The sequence below is a fragment of the Terrapene carolina genome, unplaced genomic scaffold (assembly GCF_002925995.2).
Source record: "Terrapene carolina triunguis isolate 2854851 unplaced genomic scaffold, T_m_triunguis-2.0 Scaffold24, whole genome shotgun sequence".
NCBI classification, from domain to species: Eukaryota; Metazoa; Chordata; order Testudines; family Emydidae; genus Terrapene; species Terrapene triunguis.
The window spans coordinates 52,200-71,606 of NW_020664375.1; the positions used below are offsets into that span (position 1 = coordinate 52,200).

At 44.6% G+C, this 19,407-nt stretch overlaps 1 protein-coding gene across 2 annotated transcripts in view; it reads left to right on the top strand.

The window, feature by feature from the left end:
• The first annotated feature begins 4,244 nt into the window (after positions 1-4,244).
• LOC112104192 (synaptotagmin-like protein 5) overlaps positions 4,245-19,407 on the top strand; it is a 95,550-nt gene continuing 80,387 nt past the window's right edge. For both annotated transcript variants that reach the window (XM_026649994.1, XM_026649997.1), the window contains exon 1: positions 4,245-4,363. In XM_026649994.1, coding sequence (XP_026505779.1) covers positions 4,245-4,363 — 119 coding nt within the window. The remainder of the gene's footprint in view (positions 4,364-19,407) is intronic.

The following is a 19,407-nucleotide window of genomic DNA, read 5'->3' on the forward strand; positions in this document are numbered from 1 at the left end:
TTCTGTAAAAGATTCAAAAACAGTTTTCAAATAGAGTGAAACTTTTACGGCTGTGTAATGGGAGAACTATGTGGCACTGAACAGTTAACCGATGGTAGGTTTTACACAAGAATAGACTTTAACTACAAATACCTTTTAAATCTGGATAATGTACCTGTTAATTGTGCCCAGCTGCCCACTTGGTAAATATTATAATATTCCAGAAGATGTTCCGTAACACAAGTTAAATCAGTTTCAATAGACTTCACAAACAAAGCTGTAACGGTTTCTGTGCAGGATACAGATGGCATTAACCCACTAGTTTACAGTGCAGACAGGCAGCTATGAACACAGGAATTGTCATCGCAGGGGTCCATCCAGTTCACTCTCCTGTTTCTGAAAGTAACCATCAGTGGACACTTTTGAAAGAGGAGTAAGAAAATACAAAATGGATAACCTGCCCATGGGAGTAGAACCTGACCTGTCAGTTGGTAGTGGGCATGAGTTACCCTATCCAATGTAATCATGTGTGTTCTCATTATCCACATTAATGCCTAATTTTTCTCTGAATCCTATCTTCGGTGATATCTAGTATTAGTATATTAAAACATGATTCTGGGATGTATTAACAGGTGTGTTGTGAGCAAGACACGAGAAGTCATTCTTCCGCTCTACTCTGCGCTGGTTAGGCCTCAACTGGAGTATTGTGTCCAGTTCTGGGCACCGCATTTCAAGAAAGATGTGGAGAAATTGGAGAGGGTCCAGAGAAGAACAACAAGAATGATTAAAGGTCTTGAGAACCTGACCTATGAAGGAAGGCTGAAAGAATTGGGTTTGTTTAGTTTGGAAAAGAGAAGACTGAGAGGGGACATGATAGCAATTTTCAGGTATCTAAAAGGGTGTCATAAGGAGGAGGGAGAAAACTTGTTCCCCTTAGCCTCTAAGGATAGAACAAGAAGCAATGGGCTTAAACTGCAGCAAGGGAGGTTTAGGCTGGACCTTAGGAAAAAGTTCCTAACTGTCAGGGTGGTTAAACACTGGAATAAACTGCCTAGGGAGGTTGTGGAATCTCCATCTCTGGAGATATTTAAGAGTAGGTTAGATAAATGTCTATCAGGGATGGTCTAGACAGTATTTGGTCCTGCCATGAGGGCAGGGGACTGGACTCGATGACCTCTCGAGGTCCCTTCCAGTCCTAGAATCTATGAACTCCCCAGTTTGTAAACTGAATTGAATTAGATTTAGGATTTGCTCAATTGGGCTTTCCGGAAAGAATTGCTTGTGGGATTAAAGCTTGGTAATGGGACATTCACTTTGCAAGTAGATTTTTTTCCATATTTTTTTCCAGTCTCCCAGCTGCACAAATACAGTAATATGGCTTTATGTTGGCCTGTAAGAACTGCAATATTACTTTGCACATGCAACTCGTATGTTAGAAGTAATTGCTCTTAAAGGGCTCCGTCTTTTTGGCTACCGAGTATTGCTAAGAAGTATAAGGAACCAAAGAATGAGCAGTCACCATTTGCTCAGCACCTGCATGTAGCAGGAGGAGATGTGCACAGTACTCAGCAGTGGATGCACACTTAGGCACTCCCAGCACACTGAAATGAGTCTGGCTTAGAGAGAGGAAAAGTGGATGTGTTAGGGTAGAAGTGGGGCATGGCCAAGGCATAGATGCTGAAATGGAATCCAGCAAATGCAAATTATGTACATAACTCAGCATTATGTTTTTCAGCTACTCCTTCTGCCAACCATGAGCAGAGGCTTCTTCAAGTGCACTTTAGAGTGGAAATTAGAAGAAACAGTTAATTTTTGGTGTTTTTCTCTTAAAAGTAACATCAAACATGTTGTTATTAATCATTGTGAAATTGCTTAAAAATATATTTAAATTATTTTATTTTTATGGTATTTAAAATCACAATCTGGACAAAGAACAGGAGTACTTGTGGTACCTTAGAGACTAACAAATTTATTTGAGCATAAGCTTTCGTGGGCTGCAGCCCACTTCCATGAAAGCTTATGCTCAAATGAATTTGTTAGTCTCTAAGGTGCCACAAGTACTCCTGTTCTTTTTACAGATACAGACTAACATGGCTGCTACTCTGAAATCTGGACAAAGGAGATATTCTGGTCCATGACTCAAATATTTGTTTCCCGTGTTCCAAGAGGGATAAGCACAGAGATGGGAGTGGGGCAGTCCTGAAATCTATTCCTGACTCTGCCGCGAAATTGCTGTGTGTCTTGGGCACATCACTTGACCTCTTTGTCTTACTTTCTTCACCCACAAAAGGGGTCATGATAATATATTTATTTGAATCACAGTAGTACTGTTAAGATCCAATGTTTGTTTTTTTTACAGCACTTTCAGCCCATAAAAACACTGCTGTTGTAATGTTACAACTGAATTGCTTTCAGAGAAAAAGCAATATTCTGTACAGGAGCTGTATATAGCTCATGTAAGCTTTTCATTGATCTGAGGTGGGTTTTTTTAACATCATTCTGAGAAGAGGTTATGAAATGTCAGACGTAATCCCAGTGGTAACAGAAGTCAGTGCAAGGCAGAATCTCCTGAAAGTGTGACATTTACTTGCTTTACTAGTAAGTTCACCGCCAAACGGGGGAGGGGGCGGGGGGGTCTCACACTTGAACACTAATTTTTCAGGATTTCTGTTGCTAGATTTAAGTAATTTAGTGGAAAGGAATTTTTCATTTTGTCCAGTATTGTGGCTTTGCTTTCGTTGGTGGTGACTAGGTGGTGAAGCATTAGGTTATCTATCCCTATTATTGTTGAGACAAGGTGGGTGAGGTAATATCTTTTATTGGACCAACTTCTGTTGGTGAGAGAGAGACAAGCTTTCAAGCCACGCACAGCTCTTCTTCAGGTCAATTGTTGTCCACTTTAGCTGTACTTCATTTGTATTGCTTCCACCTCCGTACCACTTGCCATTGGCCTTTTGCTTACATGGAAGATGCAAGAGAGGCAAGGGAAGCTTTCAAAAGTGACTGGAGAGTAGGCTTAATGAGGAAGGAAAGCTGCAGGTACTGTATACCAGCTCTGCATGTTTCCATTGGACCCAGCCTCTCATCCCCTTCCAACATCAGACTTTCCCAACACACTCAGACTAGATCAACCTTTGAAAAGATTCTCACAAATATAAAAATATACTTCTATCTTAAATGAATAGGCTCTGTATCAGTCATGCCTTCCTTCAATGAGACACCATTCCAGTTTGTGAGACAGTGATTAGAACTTCCAGGTTAACAGCCCTAAAATTTTAGTTATCTTGTCATGCACCACATGAAGCAGAGGCAAAGTGTTTGGAACGGTGGTATGTTTAGTACTCGGATATAGACATTCAGGATTCTTGTTGTTCTGTTCTACTGTGTGGGGCTGGGGAGTGGGGTGGGGGAGGGGGAGAAGGAGGAAGAGGAAAGAAGGGAAATGTGATATCCTTAGAGCACAGGAAGACCTCTCGTGCCCAATTCTGCCATCCCTCCTCTCATTTAAGCAGTACCTTTCTATCCAAGTAGTCCCACTGAAATCTGTGGAATATTTGTGTGGCATGGTGCTAATCATTATAAGAATAGCAAAATCAAGTCCAAAGTGAGTTTAACAAATTCAGGACTTCCACAACCAGAGAGTAATTGCAAATGAAATTACACAAGGAGGGGCACCTGCATGATGATATTCATACACTTGAGACTAAATAGTAGCAAAGAGAAAGCACTGGCCATAGATGACCCTAGGGGCAATCTGTTTGTCTGCAGGTGGTTAGACATTGATTCTTCTGCCGTTCCCAAACCATTATTTCATGTAGCTTCTCTTAGATGAGACCAGGATAATGTCAAAATCACTTCCTTTTATTTCTTTTTGACTTTCAGATAGTTTGAATCTAAATATCCAGCTGTTGGGTGGCTTCAGGCGACAGTTGATGTGTTGAAAGATTAACTCAGACACCTTCTGTGAATGTGGGTTGAAGGCTTGCAGCATGTCAAGGAAGACCAGAAAAGATGCAATGAACATTCTGTAATCAGGAAAATGAGAGAATTTCGTAGAGAACACAGCAGCAACCTTTCTCTCCTGCAGCTGGAAGACGTGGCCACATGTTTTTGATATCTGGTTAATTTAATAAAGAACTCTCTGTCAGGCTCTCTGGTGACCTTGTAAATCTTGTACCTGTGTGACAAACGTGCCTTTGAAACTTGCAGTAAACAGTTCATTCTCTGGAAAACCCAACTGTTGGAAAAATCACTATTGAAGAATCATGTCAAAAAACCTGGAGATCATCAATTTGTCATTTTTGTTGGAACATGAGAGGGAAACAATACTGGGAGTACTGAAGAGAGATGAGTATTTGAAAAAAGTGGAAGATAAGAGGATAAGGTAATCTTTTAACATTTTTCTTGTAAAAAATTGCTTTTTTTTCATTCTCTCTTGGTTGAGTTGTTCTTAGAATATTGCAGACTTGGTTGGGTGGCCAGGTGCCTGGTTTTTGACCAGAAAGTCCAATCGAAAAGGGGACCTGACAGTGTCCGGGCAGATCTGCTGACTGGACACCCAAAGTCCAGTTACTGCAGGTGGGGAAGCACCAGCTCATTACCCACTCCAGCCCCTACTCAACCGGGGCTGCCTCCTACCTGTGTCAGGCACCTGCAACTCCCAGCCCCAGCTCCGCAGGTGAGACCCTCCCAACCTGGGCTGGGGGACAGGGGAAGAGGAGAGGGGAGGTTCTGGCATGCCTGCTGGAGTGTCCAGGTTTTAAATATTATGAAGATGGCAACCCTAAGACTGGGGCCTGACTTGAGAGTCTCTTCACTGCCATGTGGGAGTCCTGCATTTCAGGAGTGACTTTAGCACTTCAGCACAATTGCTCCTCTAGTCTCATGCAAATAGAAGTATGGCGGAAGTGGGAGGTGGGAGGAAAATGCTAGTTAATGCATCTTTTTGTAAATGTGTGTGACGCATGCATAGCTACAGGGTATAAGACTGGGGAGAGTAATTGGAAACTTAAATCCAGTACCTCTTTGTTAACACACAGAAATGAATTCTGTAGGTTTATTGTTTCTTTGTGTTGTTTCTTAAATTGGAATATTCTTCATGCAAGGCTAATCTGCAACAGAATGCCAGTGCATGCTGAGAATTAATGATACCTAGATCTATGGCATACCTTGGAAATTTGCCATAAGATTGTCTTAATACGTTTGTAGAACATTTTAAATGTGCTAAAATTATGGCATAATGAAATCTGATACTTTGCATTGAAATATGTACAAATTCTCTTGATTATTGTTCATTCCAAATTTAAGATCCCAGCATTCATGTCTGATTCCCACAGAAATGTTTCGTCAGTCTCAAAGTGACAAAATCTGTGATATCGTTGCCTCTGCCTGTGTTCACCTTGAATAGGAAGTCATCAGTTAGGCACTAATATTGAATTTTGGTAAAACAGAAAATAGTGGTTATCCTACAATAAAAATGAAAGTACTTATTTTCTAGTATGTTACCAGGTTCATTTTTCTATTGATGGCCCGATTAACTCTTGCACTGAAGGTGACTGAAAAAATGTATGGCAAATGTTTTTGTATTTCAAGTAGAGTTAGAGATATTGCCTGGTACTGGTTCTGCTATTTTGTTTGAACTGATCCCATGCGCTCAAAAGGTTTAAACAAAGCTATTTTGACACTCTTCTCAGGGTATGTCTACACTACGGGATTACTCTGAATTTACAGAATTCGATTTTTGGCAACCGATCGTCTAAAGTCGAGTGTATGCGGCCACACTAAGCACATTAATTCGGTGGTGTGCGTCCACGTACCGATGCTAGCGTCGACTTCTGGAGCATTGCACGGTGGGTAGCTATCCCATAGCTATCCCATAGTTCCTGCAGTCTCCTCTGCCCATTGGAATTCTGGGTTGAGATCCCAATGCCTGATGGGGCTAAAAACATTGTCGCGGGTGGTTCTAGGTACATCCTCCCCCTCCCTCCGGGAAAGCAATGGCAGACAACCGTTTCACGCCTTTTTTCCTGGGTGAACAGTGCAGACTCCATACCACGGCAAGCATGGAGCCCGCTCAGCTCAAGACAGCAGTCATGAACATTGTAAACACCTTGCGCATTATCGTGCAGTTTATGCTGAACCAGAACCTGCAAAACCAGGCAGCGAGGAGGAGGCGGCTACGGCAGCGCGGCGACGAGAGTGATGAGGACATGGACATGGAATTCTCTCAAACCGCAGGCCCCGGCGCTTTGGAGATCATCCTGTTAATGGGGCAGGTTGTAGCCGTGGAACGCCAATTCTGGGCCCGGGAAACAAGCACAGACTGGTGGGACCGCGTAGTGTTGCAGGTGTGGGATGATTCCCAGTGGCTGCGAAACTTTCGCATGCGTAAGGGAACTTTCATGGAACTTTGTGACTTGCTTTCCCCTGCCCTGAAGCGCAAGAATACCAAGATGAGAGCAGCCCTCACAGTTGAGAAGCGAGTGGCAATAGCCCTGTGGAAGCTTGCAATGCCAGACAGCTACCGGTCAGTTGGGAATCAGTTTGGAGTGGGCAAATCTACTGTGGGGGCTGCTGTGATGCAAGTAGCCAAAGCAATCACTGAGCTGCTGCTACGAAAGGTAGTGACTCTGGGAAATGTGCAGGGTCGTAGTGGATGGCTTTGCTGCAATGGGATTCCCTAACTGTGGTGGGGCGATAGATGGAACCCATATCCCTATCTTGGCACCGGAGCACCAGGGCAGCCAATACATAAACCGCAAGGGGTATTTTTCAATGGTGCTGCAAGCACTGGTGGATCACAAGGGACGTTTCACCAACATCAACGTGGGATGGCTGGGAAGGGTTCATGACGCTCGCGTCTTCAGGAACACTACTCTGTTTAAACGGCTGCAGCAAGGGATTTACTTCCCAGACCAGAAAATACCATTGGGGATGTTAACATCCTATAGTTATCCTTGGGGACCCAGCCTACCCCTTAATGCCATGGCTCATGAAGCCATACACTGGTACCCTGGACATAGTCAGGAGCTGTTCAACTACAGGCTGAGCAAGTGCAGAATGGTGGTGAAGTGTGCATTTGGACGTTTAAAGGGTTGCTGGCACACGTTACTGACTCGCTCAGACCTCAGCCAAACCAATATTCCCATTGTTATTGCTGCTGGCTGTGTGCTCCACAATCTCTGTGAGAGTAAGGGGGAGACCTTTATGGTGGGAGGCTGAGGCAAATTGCCTGGCCACTGATTACGCGCAGCCAGACACCAGGGTGATTAGAAGAGCACACCGGGAAGCGCTGCACATCAGAGAAGCTTTGAAAACCAGTTTCATGACTGGCCAGGCTACAGTGTGAAAGTTCTGTTTGTTTCTCCTTGATGAAAACCCGCCCCCTTGATTGACTCATTCCCTGTAGGCAAATCACCCTCCCCCCTTCGATCACAGCTTGCTTTCAAAGGAAATAAAGTCACTATTGTTTAAAAATCATGTATTCTTTATTAATTTATTATAAACATAGGGAGAGAACTGACAAGGTAGCCCGGGTGGGGTTTGGGAGGAGGATAGGAGGGAAGGAAAAGGCCAGTTCAAAATAATGACAGCCTTTTGCTTGGGCTGTCCACTGGGGTGGAGTGGGTGGGTACATGGAGCCTCCCCCCCTGCATTCTTACACGTCTGGGTGAGGAGGCTATGGAACATGGTGAGGGGGGAGGGCTGTTATACAGGGGCTGCAGCAGCACTCTGTGATCCTGCTGCCATTCCTGAAGCTCCACCAGACACTGGAGCATGTCCGTTTGATCACGCAGCAGCCCCAGCATTGCAGCCTGCCACCTCTCATCTCGAGCGTCCCTCATGGCCTCACGTTCACTGGCATTTTTCCTGTACTTTGATACCGTGTCCTTCCACTCATTCAGATGAGCTCTTCCATCGCGGGTCGATTGCATGATTTCAGAAAACATGTTGTCTCGCATGCGTTTTTTTCGCCGCCTTATCTGAGATAGCCTTCGGGACGGAGGAGGGAGGCTTGAAAAATTTGCAGCTGCAGGAGGGAAAAAAGGGAGAGAAGTATTTAAAAAGATACATTTCACAGAACAATGCTTATACTCTTTCACTGTGAACAACACTATTCACATTACATAGCACATGTGATTTCGGTACAGGGTCGCATTTTGCATCTTAATATTCAGTGCCTGCGGCTTTTGTGTTAGAGATCACAGACGCAGGTCCTGGCAACAGAATTCGGTTTGCATGTGTCCATGGGAAGCCATTGTCTTTTGGCTTCTGCAACCTTCCTAAAAGCAGCGCCCTCCTTTCCCACATACCAAGCAAAGCCCATTGAGTGCTGTGGTTTTCCTGTTAACGTGCAGCAGCAGAAACCAAACTAACCCCCCCATCCAATTCTCTGGGATGATCGCTTTATCCCTCCCCCCACCGCGTGGCTGGTATCAGGGAAGATCCCTGCTAGCCAAACGTGAAAAGCTCAGTGCCAATGCCCCCCCACCCCCGCTTGGCTAACTGCAGGGAAGGATTTCTTTTCAGCCACAGGCAAACAGCCCAGTAGGAATGGTCACCTCTGTCCCCTTAATTAAATTCCCGTATTTCAACCAGGTTACCATGAACGATATCACTCTCCTGAGGATAACACAGCGAGATAAAGAACGGATGTTGCTTGAATGCCAGCAGACACCGGGACCATACACTGCCAGGCTTTGTCATGCAATGATACCAGATTACTTGCTACTAGCATGGCGTGGTCAAGTGTCCTACCAAGGAGGACGGAATAAGGCTGCACTGCCCAGAAACCTTCTGCAAAGGCTTTTGGAGTACCTCCAGGAAAGCTTCATGGAGATGTCCCTGGAGGATTTCCGCTACATCCCCAAACACGTTAACAGACTTTTCCAGTAGCTGTACTGGCTGCGAATGCATCCCAAGTCCTCAGGGCAAATTAATCATTAAAAAATGCTTGCTTTTAAACGATGTTTTATATTTACAAAGGTACACTCACCAGAGGTCCCTTCCATGGCTTCAGGGTCTGGGATAACGCCTTGGGAGGGTTGGGAGGGTACTTCAGTCAGGCTGAGAAAAAGATCCTGGCCGTTGGGGAGAACGGAGTGGTGTGTGCTCTCCGCAAGCTCATCCTCCTCCCCCCCGTCCACAGAATCCTCAGACATGGATGAGAGTAACCCCTCATCAGAATCCACAGTCAGGGGTGGGGTAGTGGTGGCGACCCCCCCTAGAATTGCATGTAGCTCAGCGCAGAAGTGGCATTTCTGCAGCTCTGCCCCAGACCTTCCGTTTGCTTCTTTGGTTTTCTGGTAGGCTTGTCTGAGCTCCTTAACTTTCACGCGGCACTGTAGTGAGTCCCTATTGTGGCCTCTCTCCATCATGCCCTTGGAAATTTTTTCAAATGTTTTGGCATTTCGTCTTGGAACGTAGTTCTGCTAGCACTGAATCCTCTCCCCATATAGCGATCAGATCCAGTACCTCCCATACGGTCCATGCTGGTGTTCTTTTTCGATTCTCGGACTGCATGGTTACCTGTGCTGATGAGCTCTGCGTGGTCATCTGTGCTCTCGACGCTGGGCAAACAGGAAATGAAATTCAAAACTTCGCGGGGCTTTTCCTGTCTACCTGGCCAGTGCATTCGAGTTCAGATTGCTGTCCAGAGTGGTCACAATGGTGCACTGTGGGATAGCTCCCGGAGGCCAATACTGTCGAATTGCGGCCACACTAACCCTAATTCGAAATGGCAATGTCGATTTCGGAGCTACTCCCGTGGTTGGGGAGGAGTACAGAAATCGATTTTAAGAGCCCTTTATGTCAAAGTAAATGGCTTCGTTGTGTGGACGGGTGCAGGGTTAATTCAATTTAACGCTGCTAAATTCGAGATAAACTCGTAGTGTAGACTGGGCCTCAGAGAGAGTGGCTATGTTTTGTGTGTTCCTTCAGAGCCAATGAGCGAGAGCGAGCACGGTGTCAGTAGTAGCAGCAAGGAATAGCTCAGTGCTGCTTTCCCCTACAGTGTTCAGGGGAAGGGGTTTTGCCATCCAAGATTTTAGGGTAGCAGCCTTGCCTGCTAGCTCTCAAAAGACCCTGGAAGAAGGTGTAGAGACTCCATGAGGGTTAGTAGACCTCTCCTTTCCTGAAAGATTACACACAGTTAGAATTGGAAGGGAATTGTGTGGGGACAAAGGACAGTGGGGTTCAGTGGGGGTCGGATGCAGATATTTCAGGTGACAATTCAAATGTATTTGTTTCAGTTAAGCATCCATCCTCTGAAAATTTTGATGTTCCCTCTTCCCCCTACCTAAATTTTTGTGTAGTTTGGCTCCGACAAACAAGTTTATAATGCATTTATATGTGTCACTTGGTCAGGGGGAGGCTGGTTTAGAGTGTGCAAGATATACCAAGTTGCAAAGGGAGATGGAATTCAAGTGCTTGTTTGTTTCTATTTCTGTATTCAAAGGCCAGGATGTGACTTGTTTTTCTCTTTGGATTGGCAAGTGTCACAGACACGTGTATTCAGATCCCACCGAGGTCTCTCGATATAGATCCAGTTAAACTTTTATAGCTGTGGGGTAGTGGTGGCGGCCCCCCCTCCCCAGAATTGCATGCAGCTCAGCGTAGAAGTGGCATGTCTGCGGCTCTGCTCTGGACCTTCCGTTTGCTTCTTTGGTTCTCTCCATTTAACTGTCTTTTCACCCTCACCCTCTGCAGGTAAATGAAGTAACTAGAGTAAATGCAGTGCACCCATTGCTGTTGGCAGCCTCTTTACCCAGTGGGAAATGTGGCAACCAGAGTAAACTGAAAGCTTTTCCTTTTGCCTAAGCCTCGCCTAGCTCACTTAATGTAGGAGTGAGGCAGGAAGGCAGATCTCCAACCCTGGCAGTTGTGTTTAATTTGCTCTGATCATGGTTGTTATATCACTGAGCTGAAGGAGGGAAGTACAGACCCAGCAACAGTTGGGAGACAGTTTGTTCTAGCCACGGTGTTTACCTTTGGAGCAGATTCAGCCTTAATAGTGATGGACAGGGATGCTGCAAACTAGAGAGTAGCCCTGTTAGTAGTGCAAGCTCATGGTTGGGAGTTTAGGCTCTGCAGAAGTGCCACTGATGGGGAATTTTGAGCTGCATAACTATCCCAGAAGGTGCTATCATGCTTATGCTCCTATCAAAGATTCCTGTATCAATTCAAGTAGGTCAGTAGGCCACTGGCTTCTCAAGCTCTGATGGTAGGGCTAAGTTCTTGTCCCTTTATGGTCACTTAAAAACCCTACCTGCCTGACCCTTTGAGTGTGGAATTGTGGGCATGTGTCTTGGCAAGGTGCAAACTGGTAACGTTTTCTGCATATGGGCCGACTGGAGGATTTATTGGCTTTTTGTTTGGTGGGAGAAGACCTCCTTAAGAACAGCTTGAAATCTGAAATTAATGTGAGGATCCTGATAATTAAGAGGAACCATTTGGAAAAATAAATTTTAAATTCAGTGGAATGCACACACAGCCTTCCGGCGACTTCAGGGAAACTAGTGAACCCAAGACCCTCAGGTTATTTGGAGAATCGTCCCTCAAACATGTTTTGCTCACTGTGCCTGATAACATCAAACTCCAAGACCCTAAAAAGTCTCCCAATATATTCAAGCCAGGTTTGGATCTGAACAGGGAGCTGGGTGGATTTCCCTACCTCCAGGGAAAGTTCATCATGACTCTCTCTGAATGCAGCTAAATTATCCCTGGCAAGGATATCTTTTATCCTTGGCTCATAAATATACTTCTGAAGAACATGTTTTGTCTTTGGGATGTCATTTGGTGCAATCTGGTGTGTGTGTCTTATCGAAACATATTTCACAGAAGAACACGGTCTTCTGCATTAGATTTGTTTTTCATTCTGGCAAGATGCTCAATTCACATGCTGTATTTAAGATTTTTATGTATTATTGGTATTATTGTAGTGGCTGTGGAGCCCTAATCATGGACCCAAACCCCACTGTGCTGGGCACTGTACACACACACAAGAATAACACTCCCTGCCCCAAATTGTTTACAATCTAAGTGTAAGACAAGAAACAACGGATGGATACAGACCAACAGGCAAGTGCAAGGAAACAAGTGAGGGGCGGCATGGGAGAAAGCCCTGAAGGTGCCTGTTTTAAATTTAACAAGTGGGCGATGGAGACTGACATCATGGGCTGATCAGAGGCAGATGTCGAACTTTTGATACTAAAGGAGAGGTCATAGGTAGGGTGAAGATAGACCTTGAGGGACTTTGGAAGTGAAGTCAAATAGCCGTTTTGTGGAATAGAGAAGAAGGAGTCAATGGAGAGATGCAGAGAGGGCTGATGTGGTCAAATATATTCAGAGCATTCAACCTACCACTAATATAGTACCATTGAGCTATAACATATGGGCACATATCCTGCCTAGTGCATCTCTTAATACTTTGTTACATCGAGCTTTTAAATGTAAAGCTTCTTTTTATTCTTGAAACAGGAATTAAAGTTCTGGATCTTGTTTAAAGAAAAAGTAATAGAATAATAGCTGAACACAGAAAACGGAGAAGGGAAGTAACTTGAGCCTTTCCCAACATAATGCTATCAAGTTATTACTCGTGTTTTGTAATCCCCTCTTGGCCTCCTAGCGGCAGTTTAGTTGGCCAAGTCCACTCAACAGTTCCTCTGGCAAGGATTTTGCATGGTCAGGGCGGCCAATTAGAATAAAGACTCCTTATCAATCAGTACAATAGAAGTATTTTAAAATATCAGCATATTCTAAATATAGGACAGCACTGTTCTCTCAGATACCACTATCTGGCAACTATTGGAAAATTCACAAAGTGAGTTTAAATGGATTTTGAGAAATTATCTGTGCATGGAAATTGACTTGTCAGGTGATGTATCTGAGGGGTGTTTGTAAGGGCAAATGTTGTAAAATACTATGGATTGTATACACTGTGTACAGTATATGTTTTTGCAAGACTGATTAATAGTTCTTTAAAGAAAATATACCTTATATGATACCGTATGTTTCATTCATATGTGCCTGGGAAGAGAGAAGCTGATTGGTAACTATTGCATTTGACAAGTAAATTGCTCCATTAGTACATTATTATTTGAATTAAGATACTTCTTTTGTATAAACAGTTACTATTTCTAGTACCATAAACACAGATGCCTGCGGTCTCCATTCTATTTAAAATTTAAGAATGTTCCATTTCTGAACTAATTAATAACTTGTGTGGCTTTTTTTATCGTACTGGGGTTACCATTGATTCTACCAACATATAGTAAGGATCCAACAGTTTGTAACTCAGAAGGTATTTCATCTTGCTAACATAGTTTGTAATTTTATCTTTAAAAATTCTGGCAGCCAAAGGTTCCTCCTGTGTGATAATTTAAACTTTCTCTTTTTTCCCTTTCTTCTTCTTACCACCTTCCTTCTCTGCTGGGAGGGTTTTTAACATTCCAACGAGAATATATTTCCATCTTGTTTCCAAAAAATAAGCCTAAAAGTGCATGAGTACAACATAATTTCTTGATCTCATTTGCTGTTTTCAGTTGTCTGACAGTATCTCTGCACTATAGAAGGGGAAGAATTTATAAGCAGGCATTTTAAAAGGGTTTTCTTACCACAAATTCACAACAATATATCTTGGAACCAGGATCCAAAGGATACCCTGAGACTCCGGGCCCAGTGGTTTGCATTCCTCTGAGCAGAAGTAGCTAGCATGAGCTTGAGAAGGTTGGACCTTGGTGGTACTAGCCCAAAGCAGCCGGCACTGCTGTAGTTGAGGGGACATTGGGGAAGAGCTTTCCAGCCACCAGTTTGCTTCCCACACCAACCGAGAGGGATTGCTGTAGCTTCTGATACCATCACATTCATTCAGCTCTGAAACTTGGATGAGTTTTTTATTTTCTTATTTTCTGTTTTGTCATTGGTGATTGGTTTCACTGCAACTGTTCTGCTGTACAATATCATTCTCCTCATTCATGCTTCTCATCTGCCTCCTCTCCCCCACCTCCCTCCTTTTCTTTCCCTTTTCTACCACCCTACTCCTTCAGTTTCCTTTTCCCTTAGCTAATTCCTGGTCTTACTCCAAAACTCCCTTTGCATTTCCACTATTCCTGTTGCCCACTTCAAACATGCATGCTATCCAAAATAACTCATCAAACATCTCAAAACCAGGTTTTATAATATAAATCAAATAATTATATAAGCAAACTGAATAGCCCAAAATGTTCACACCTGGGTTCCTGAAAATTGAGCACCTGAAACCATATTTAGGCAGACAAATGGCCTGATTTTCAGTGTGGTGAGATGCCACTTGAAATCATTATTAGTTTATCAATTCATACATTGGTTCTTAATAAAAATTAATTTTTACTCTTCATCATCCCATCCAACGCAAGATAAAATGTAGAGAAGCAAATCCAGTTCCAAGTACTGGGTCTGCATGCTGGAAATCATTCTGGTGGAAGGCAGAGTCACTTTATAGCTGCTTCTGTTACGCTAGGGCTGAATTAGCTTCCTCAGCCTGTGTATGGCCTAGGTCCAGAATAGCTCAAACACCAACAGCTCCAAATGATGACACTGGCTGGCAACTCAGCTCCTCGGGCATAATGGAATTTTCTACCATAAGGGTAGAAGTTCAGATGTACAGGAGACATAGTTTTCTGGGGGCTGATCCAAGGCTATGGAATGAACTCACTCTTTTTTGTCATCCCTCTTCCCACCCACCCTGTTTTCCCCAGTGAATGCACTAACAATGCACTGAATGTCTAGTTTTTTTTTCTTTTTCTTAATTCAGTCTGCAATTTTTCATAACTTTGCAAACTTTGGAACAATTAGAGTGGCAAAAGGAAAACTGGAACACTGACTCTACTACTTTTTTCAAAGTGAGGTAGTTCTGAAAAGTTAGGGTGTGGGGGTAAGGTGTAAGGAAGAAAAAGGAAAAAAATTTAAATTAAAACTGCATGCCATGGTGGAAAAGGTGGTGATATAAGAGACATCATGTTTTACAGCGTTCCTTATCACATGGACATTATCTATTATCCTCACCCTTGCTCTTCTGAGTCATTTATCAAATTTGCTGTATACTAAGACTATTCTGCCTTCCACTTTGATATTTTATGAGGGCATGTTCCTTGATTTTATGCTCCATTTAGAAAGGTTTAGATTATTACCTATGTCAGCGCTGCCTAGTTATTGGGTATAAGAAACAAAATGCATCTTCAGTGCACTTGGTATGTTCCCTCTGAAGTGATAGTGTTTTTTAATATACCATTTGCATTTAAAAGAATAGCTGAGTGTTAGCAGAGACAGATGTTAATACTTGTCTCTTCTATCAAACCCCTAATATTATAGATAATTTAGATTCCTTAGGGGTATTATAGGATATTTCTCCCAGCAGTTTGATAAATGGGATTCTGCTGGGTTTGCCTTCCTTTGGATTCTCTTTGTACTCCTAGAAAATGTTTTGGTCGTGTTTTATTTCTTGTATATCATGTGTGAGTACAAATGCGTCCAACTGCTAGCTTGAGAGTCTATTGCTTTAGAATTTATGAAAACTTGCCTCCTGTGCTGCCTGTAGAAGAGATGGTGTTACATTTGTTATCCCTTTTCAGTAATGTTTAACGGTCACAGCTATGCAGTGGTTGTTTAGAGGCTGCTGTGATGATGGATTATTTTCAGATGACTCATCTACCTCCTCCTACTCTTCCTCGCCCTTGGAACACTTAATTCTTCATATTCTGAAATGTGACCCCATTTGTTACAATCTGTCTGTGGTTCAATCCAATAGCCTTTGCAAGGAATCTCAAAGCAAAGCTTCTGACCAACACATCTGCCTGAATGTTTTCTGATGAATAAGTCAATAGGGAAGTTGAGGGGCAATTTATTTTACCAGGATTTGAAGAAAGCTTTTAAGACAGCAATACACTTTTAAAAAAAAGTCAATCTGCAAGATGAGCAGCCTTCGCAGAATGAATGCCATCAATCAAGAATTTGTATTGGATAAAGAATAGGAATTACTGAACAGATGGAATTACTAGAAAATAAGGGTACTGCCTCTTTAAATATAGTACCAAACGAGAGACTGACACTTTAGCCAAGATAGGAAATGTTAACCTCAGAGGAAACATTTCCACTTTGATTAAGGAGGAGAACTGCTTACTGATTTGTGCTGAGACCCAAAGGGATTTCTACATTTTAAAGGTGCTGTGCAGAACAGAAAAAGACTTTGTGCCCAGTTTTGCTGCTTTATAATGCAAAAAGAAGGCATGAAAATTGTGAGGGGTTACATTTGGGCTTATTTTTATATTAGAAACTCAGATCCTTTCCATCCTGTAAGACTCTATGGTGACTGGACAACCTTTGAAATAGCGACCGCACAAGAGCCAAGACCGTAACCGCTGAGCAATTGAGAGGGGAGGGGATTTTTAGTCACTTTAAATTTCGCGGTTTTCAACAGATATAACTGCAATGACTGACTGACATTGCTGGGAAATGAAGCTCTTGCTAGAGGTTCAACTTTCTTAACCCTTCAATTAAGATCTGAGAGCTAATATACATCCACTGAGAGCCCCCCAAATCCTCCAGCAGCTGGGGAGCAACTGAGCTGACTTTCCTGCTAGCTATTTCTAAGATCAAACAATCAATCAAATTAACCCTTCCTTTCCCCCTTCCCCCCCCACCCCCCGAAGCAGCTTTCAGGCCTTCTTCATATAGCCTACTAGTATGAATAGAAAATCCCATGTGGGTCACCTTTAATGGACCTGTTCTCAGTGATAGAGTGAACCCCTGTGCAGGGTACAGACAGGTGCTTAGTGGGAAGAATTCAGGTCCCAGAAAAAACAGGCAGTGAATGGTATAGATTCCTGTGGAGTTACCTAGGGTTACCATATTTCTGCAAGCAAAAAAGAGGACGGGAGGAGCCCCGTCCTAGCCCCGCCCCTCCCACTTCCCGCCCCCCTCAGAACCCCCAACCCTCCCCCCGTTCCTTGTCCCCTGACTGCCCCCTCCTGGGACCCCTGCCCCTAACTGCCCCCCAGGACTCCACCCCCTACCTAAGCCTCCCTGCCTCTTGTCCCCTGACTGCCCCCTCCTGAGACCCCCCCCCATCCTAACTGGCCCCCTAGGACCCTACCCCCTACCTGTACCCTGATTGCCCCAACCCTTATCCACACCCCCACCCCCAGACAGACCCCTGGGACTCCCACGCCCCATCCAACCACTCCCAACAGCCCCCCCCAGAACTCCTGACCCATCTAAACCCCTCTGCTCCCTGTCCCATTGACTGCTCCGATCCCTCTCCCCACCCCTGCCCCCTGACAGCCCCCCCCAGAATTCCCAACTCCCCCCCTTGCTCCTTGTCCCCTGATTGCCCCCTCCTGGGACCCCTGCTCCTAACTGCTCTCCAGAACCCCACCCCCTACCTAAGCCTCCCTGTTCCTTGTCCCCTAACTGCCCCCTCCTAAGCCCCCCCCCCCAAATGCCCCCCAGGACCCTACCCCCTACCTGTACCCTGACTGCCCAAAACCTTCTCCACACCCCCCGAACTCCCGACCCCCCCTCCGTCTCTTGACTGCCCCCTCCAAAATCTCCCTGCCCCTTCTCCTGCCCCCTGTCCCCCTTACCCTGCCGCTCAGAACATGGTGTTGGGCTCTGTGCGGCACCGGACACGTGGCTGCGCTCCCCAGCGCAACACATAACCTGGTCCCTGCCCCCGCACAGTGCTGCCGGAGTGGGGCGCTGGGCAGCAGGGGAGGAGGAGCTGCCGAGGCCCGATGCAAACGGCCCGGCAGGCCGGCCGGCTCAGAATGCGGGGGTGGGGGGCGGGGAGGAGGAGCTCTACAGCTGCTCCGGAGTCCAGCCCGGCAAGCTGCGGGGGAAGGGCTCTGGCAGCCAGAGCCCCATGCGAGCAGCTGAATTTCCTGCAGCCCTCCCAGCCGTGCCTCGCTCTGCATGGGGGGGAAATCCCGGACATTTTTAGTGATTTACAAATTCCCCCCCGGACGCTATTTTTAACACAAAAAGCAGGACATGTCCGGGTAAATCCGGACGAATGGTAACCCTAGAGTTACCATATAGAATTGAACAGGCCTATGCAATATTGAATAAAACGTGAACATACAAAGTGTTTGGAGGGTCAGAGATTATTATCCTGCTGCCCCCAAAGCTGCACCTGCACAAATATTGGGTGATTATGCTAATAATCACTAAAAGCTCCTGATTTAGATGGGAAGGTGTGATGGGTTGGACCCCCCTTCTGGGGTGCCACCTGACGTATTGGGATCTCACTGAGCCCGCCCATTCCACCAGCTTTGGCTCCCTCACCCTGTCCTGCTGCACACACACACACAGCTGTAGAATCACACAGTGTCTGCAATCAGTTCTGTGTGGGAAGACTCAACTCGGGGAATTGCCCAGCACTCTGGTGCACATACCCTCTGGAGTGTAAACCCAAAGTTATATTGTCTTGTGCTGCATAGAGAGCTATATAGAGTAAACTCATGAAATTCGCTCCCTCCCTCAATGTGGAGGAAAATATGCACAGCTTTTTGCCCCCCAGTTATGAATTGCACAAACAGGGTTTTAGACTAAGCAAAATAAGTTTAAAAACTACAAAAGGTAGAATTTAAGTGATTATAAGGGATAGCAAACAGAACAAAGCAGACCAATGAGCATATAAAACAAACATGTAAACTAGGCTTAATACATTAAAAAAATTGGCTACAAATAGTAATTTATCACCCTAAAAGTTGTTTTATGCAGGTTGCAGAGTTTCTTGAAGGTAACTGTACTGCTTGCAGCTTAAATCTGCAGTTATATCCATCACAGGCTGACCTTTCTCGCCTGGGGTTCCCCCACCCCCCCGCTTAGTTCCTTTGTTTCTTCAGGTGTTTTCAGCAGTCTTCCTTCTTGGGCAGGGAGGCAATGGAGAAGAGCCAAGATTAACTCACTCCCCACCTTAAATAGGATTTACATATGGCAGGAATCCTTTGTTTCCTATTTTGACCCCCATCCCTTCCAGTGGAAAAATACCAGAAGTCCAAAATGATGTCCGGTACCAGTGATATGATCACCTGACCCTGAAGTGTTAAAGCAGCATCCCAGGAAACTTCTCGGGAAGGAGGGAGATTAGCATCTTCAAAGCCCTATTATCCTTCCTAATGGCCCATCCAGGCTGTTTGCATACTGTCCAGTGGGCATTTCCCAGGTAAAAACATAGTTGTAATTATTACATGGTCAATATTTCTGACTTCAGATACAGAAATGATACATGCATACAAATTGGATAATCACCTTCAGTAAATCATAACCTTTCCAATGATACCTCACATTGACCCATCTTGCATAAAACATATCTTAGTTATGCCATATTCATATTATAAGCATATCTCTATGAAGAATATGGGGCGTAGCATCACAGGAAGGCAAGAAAAG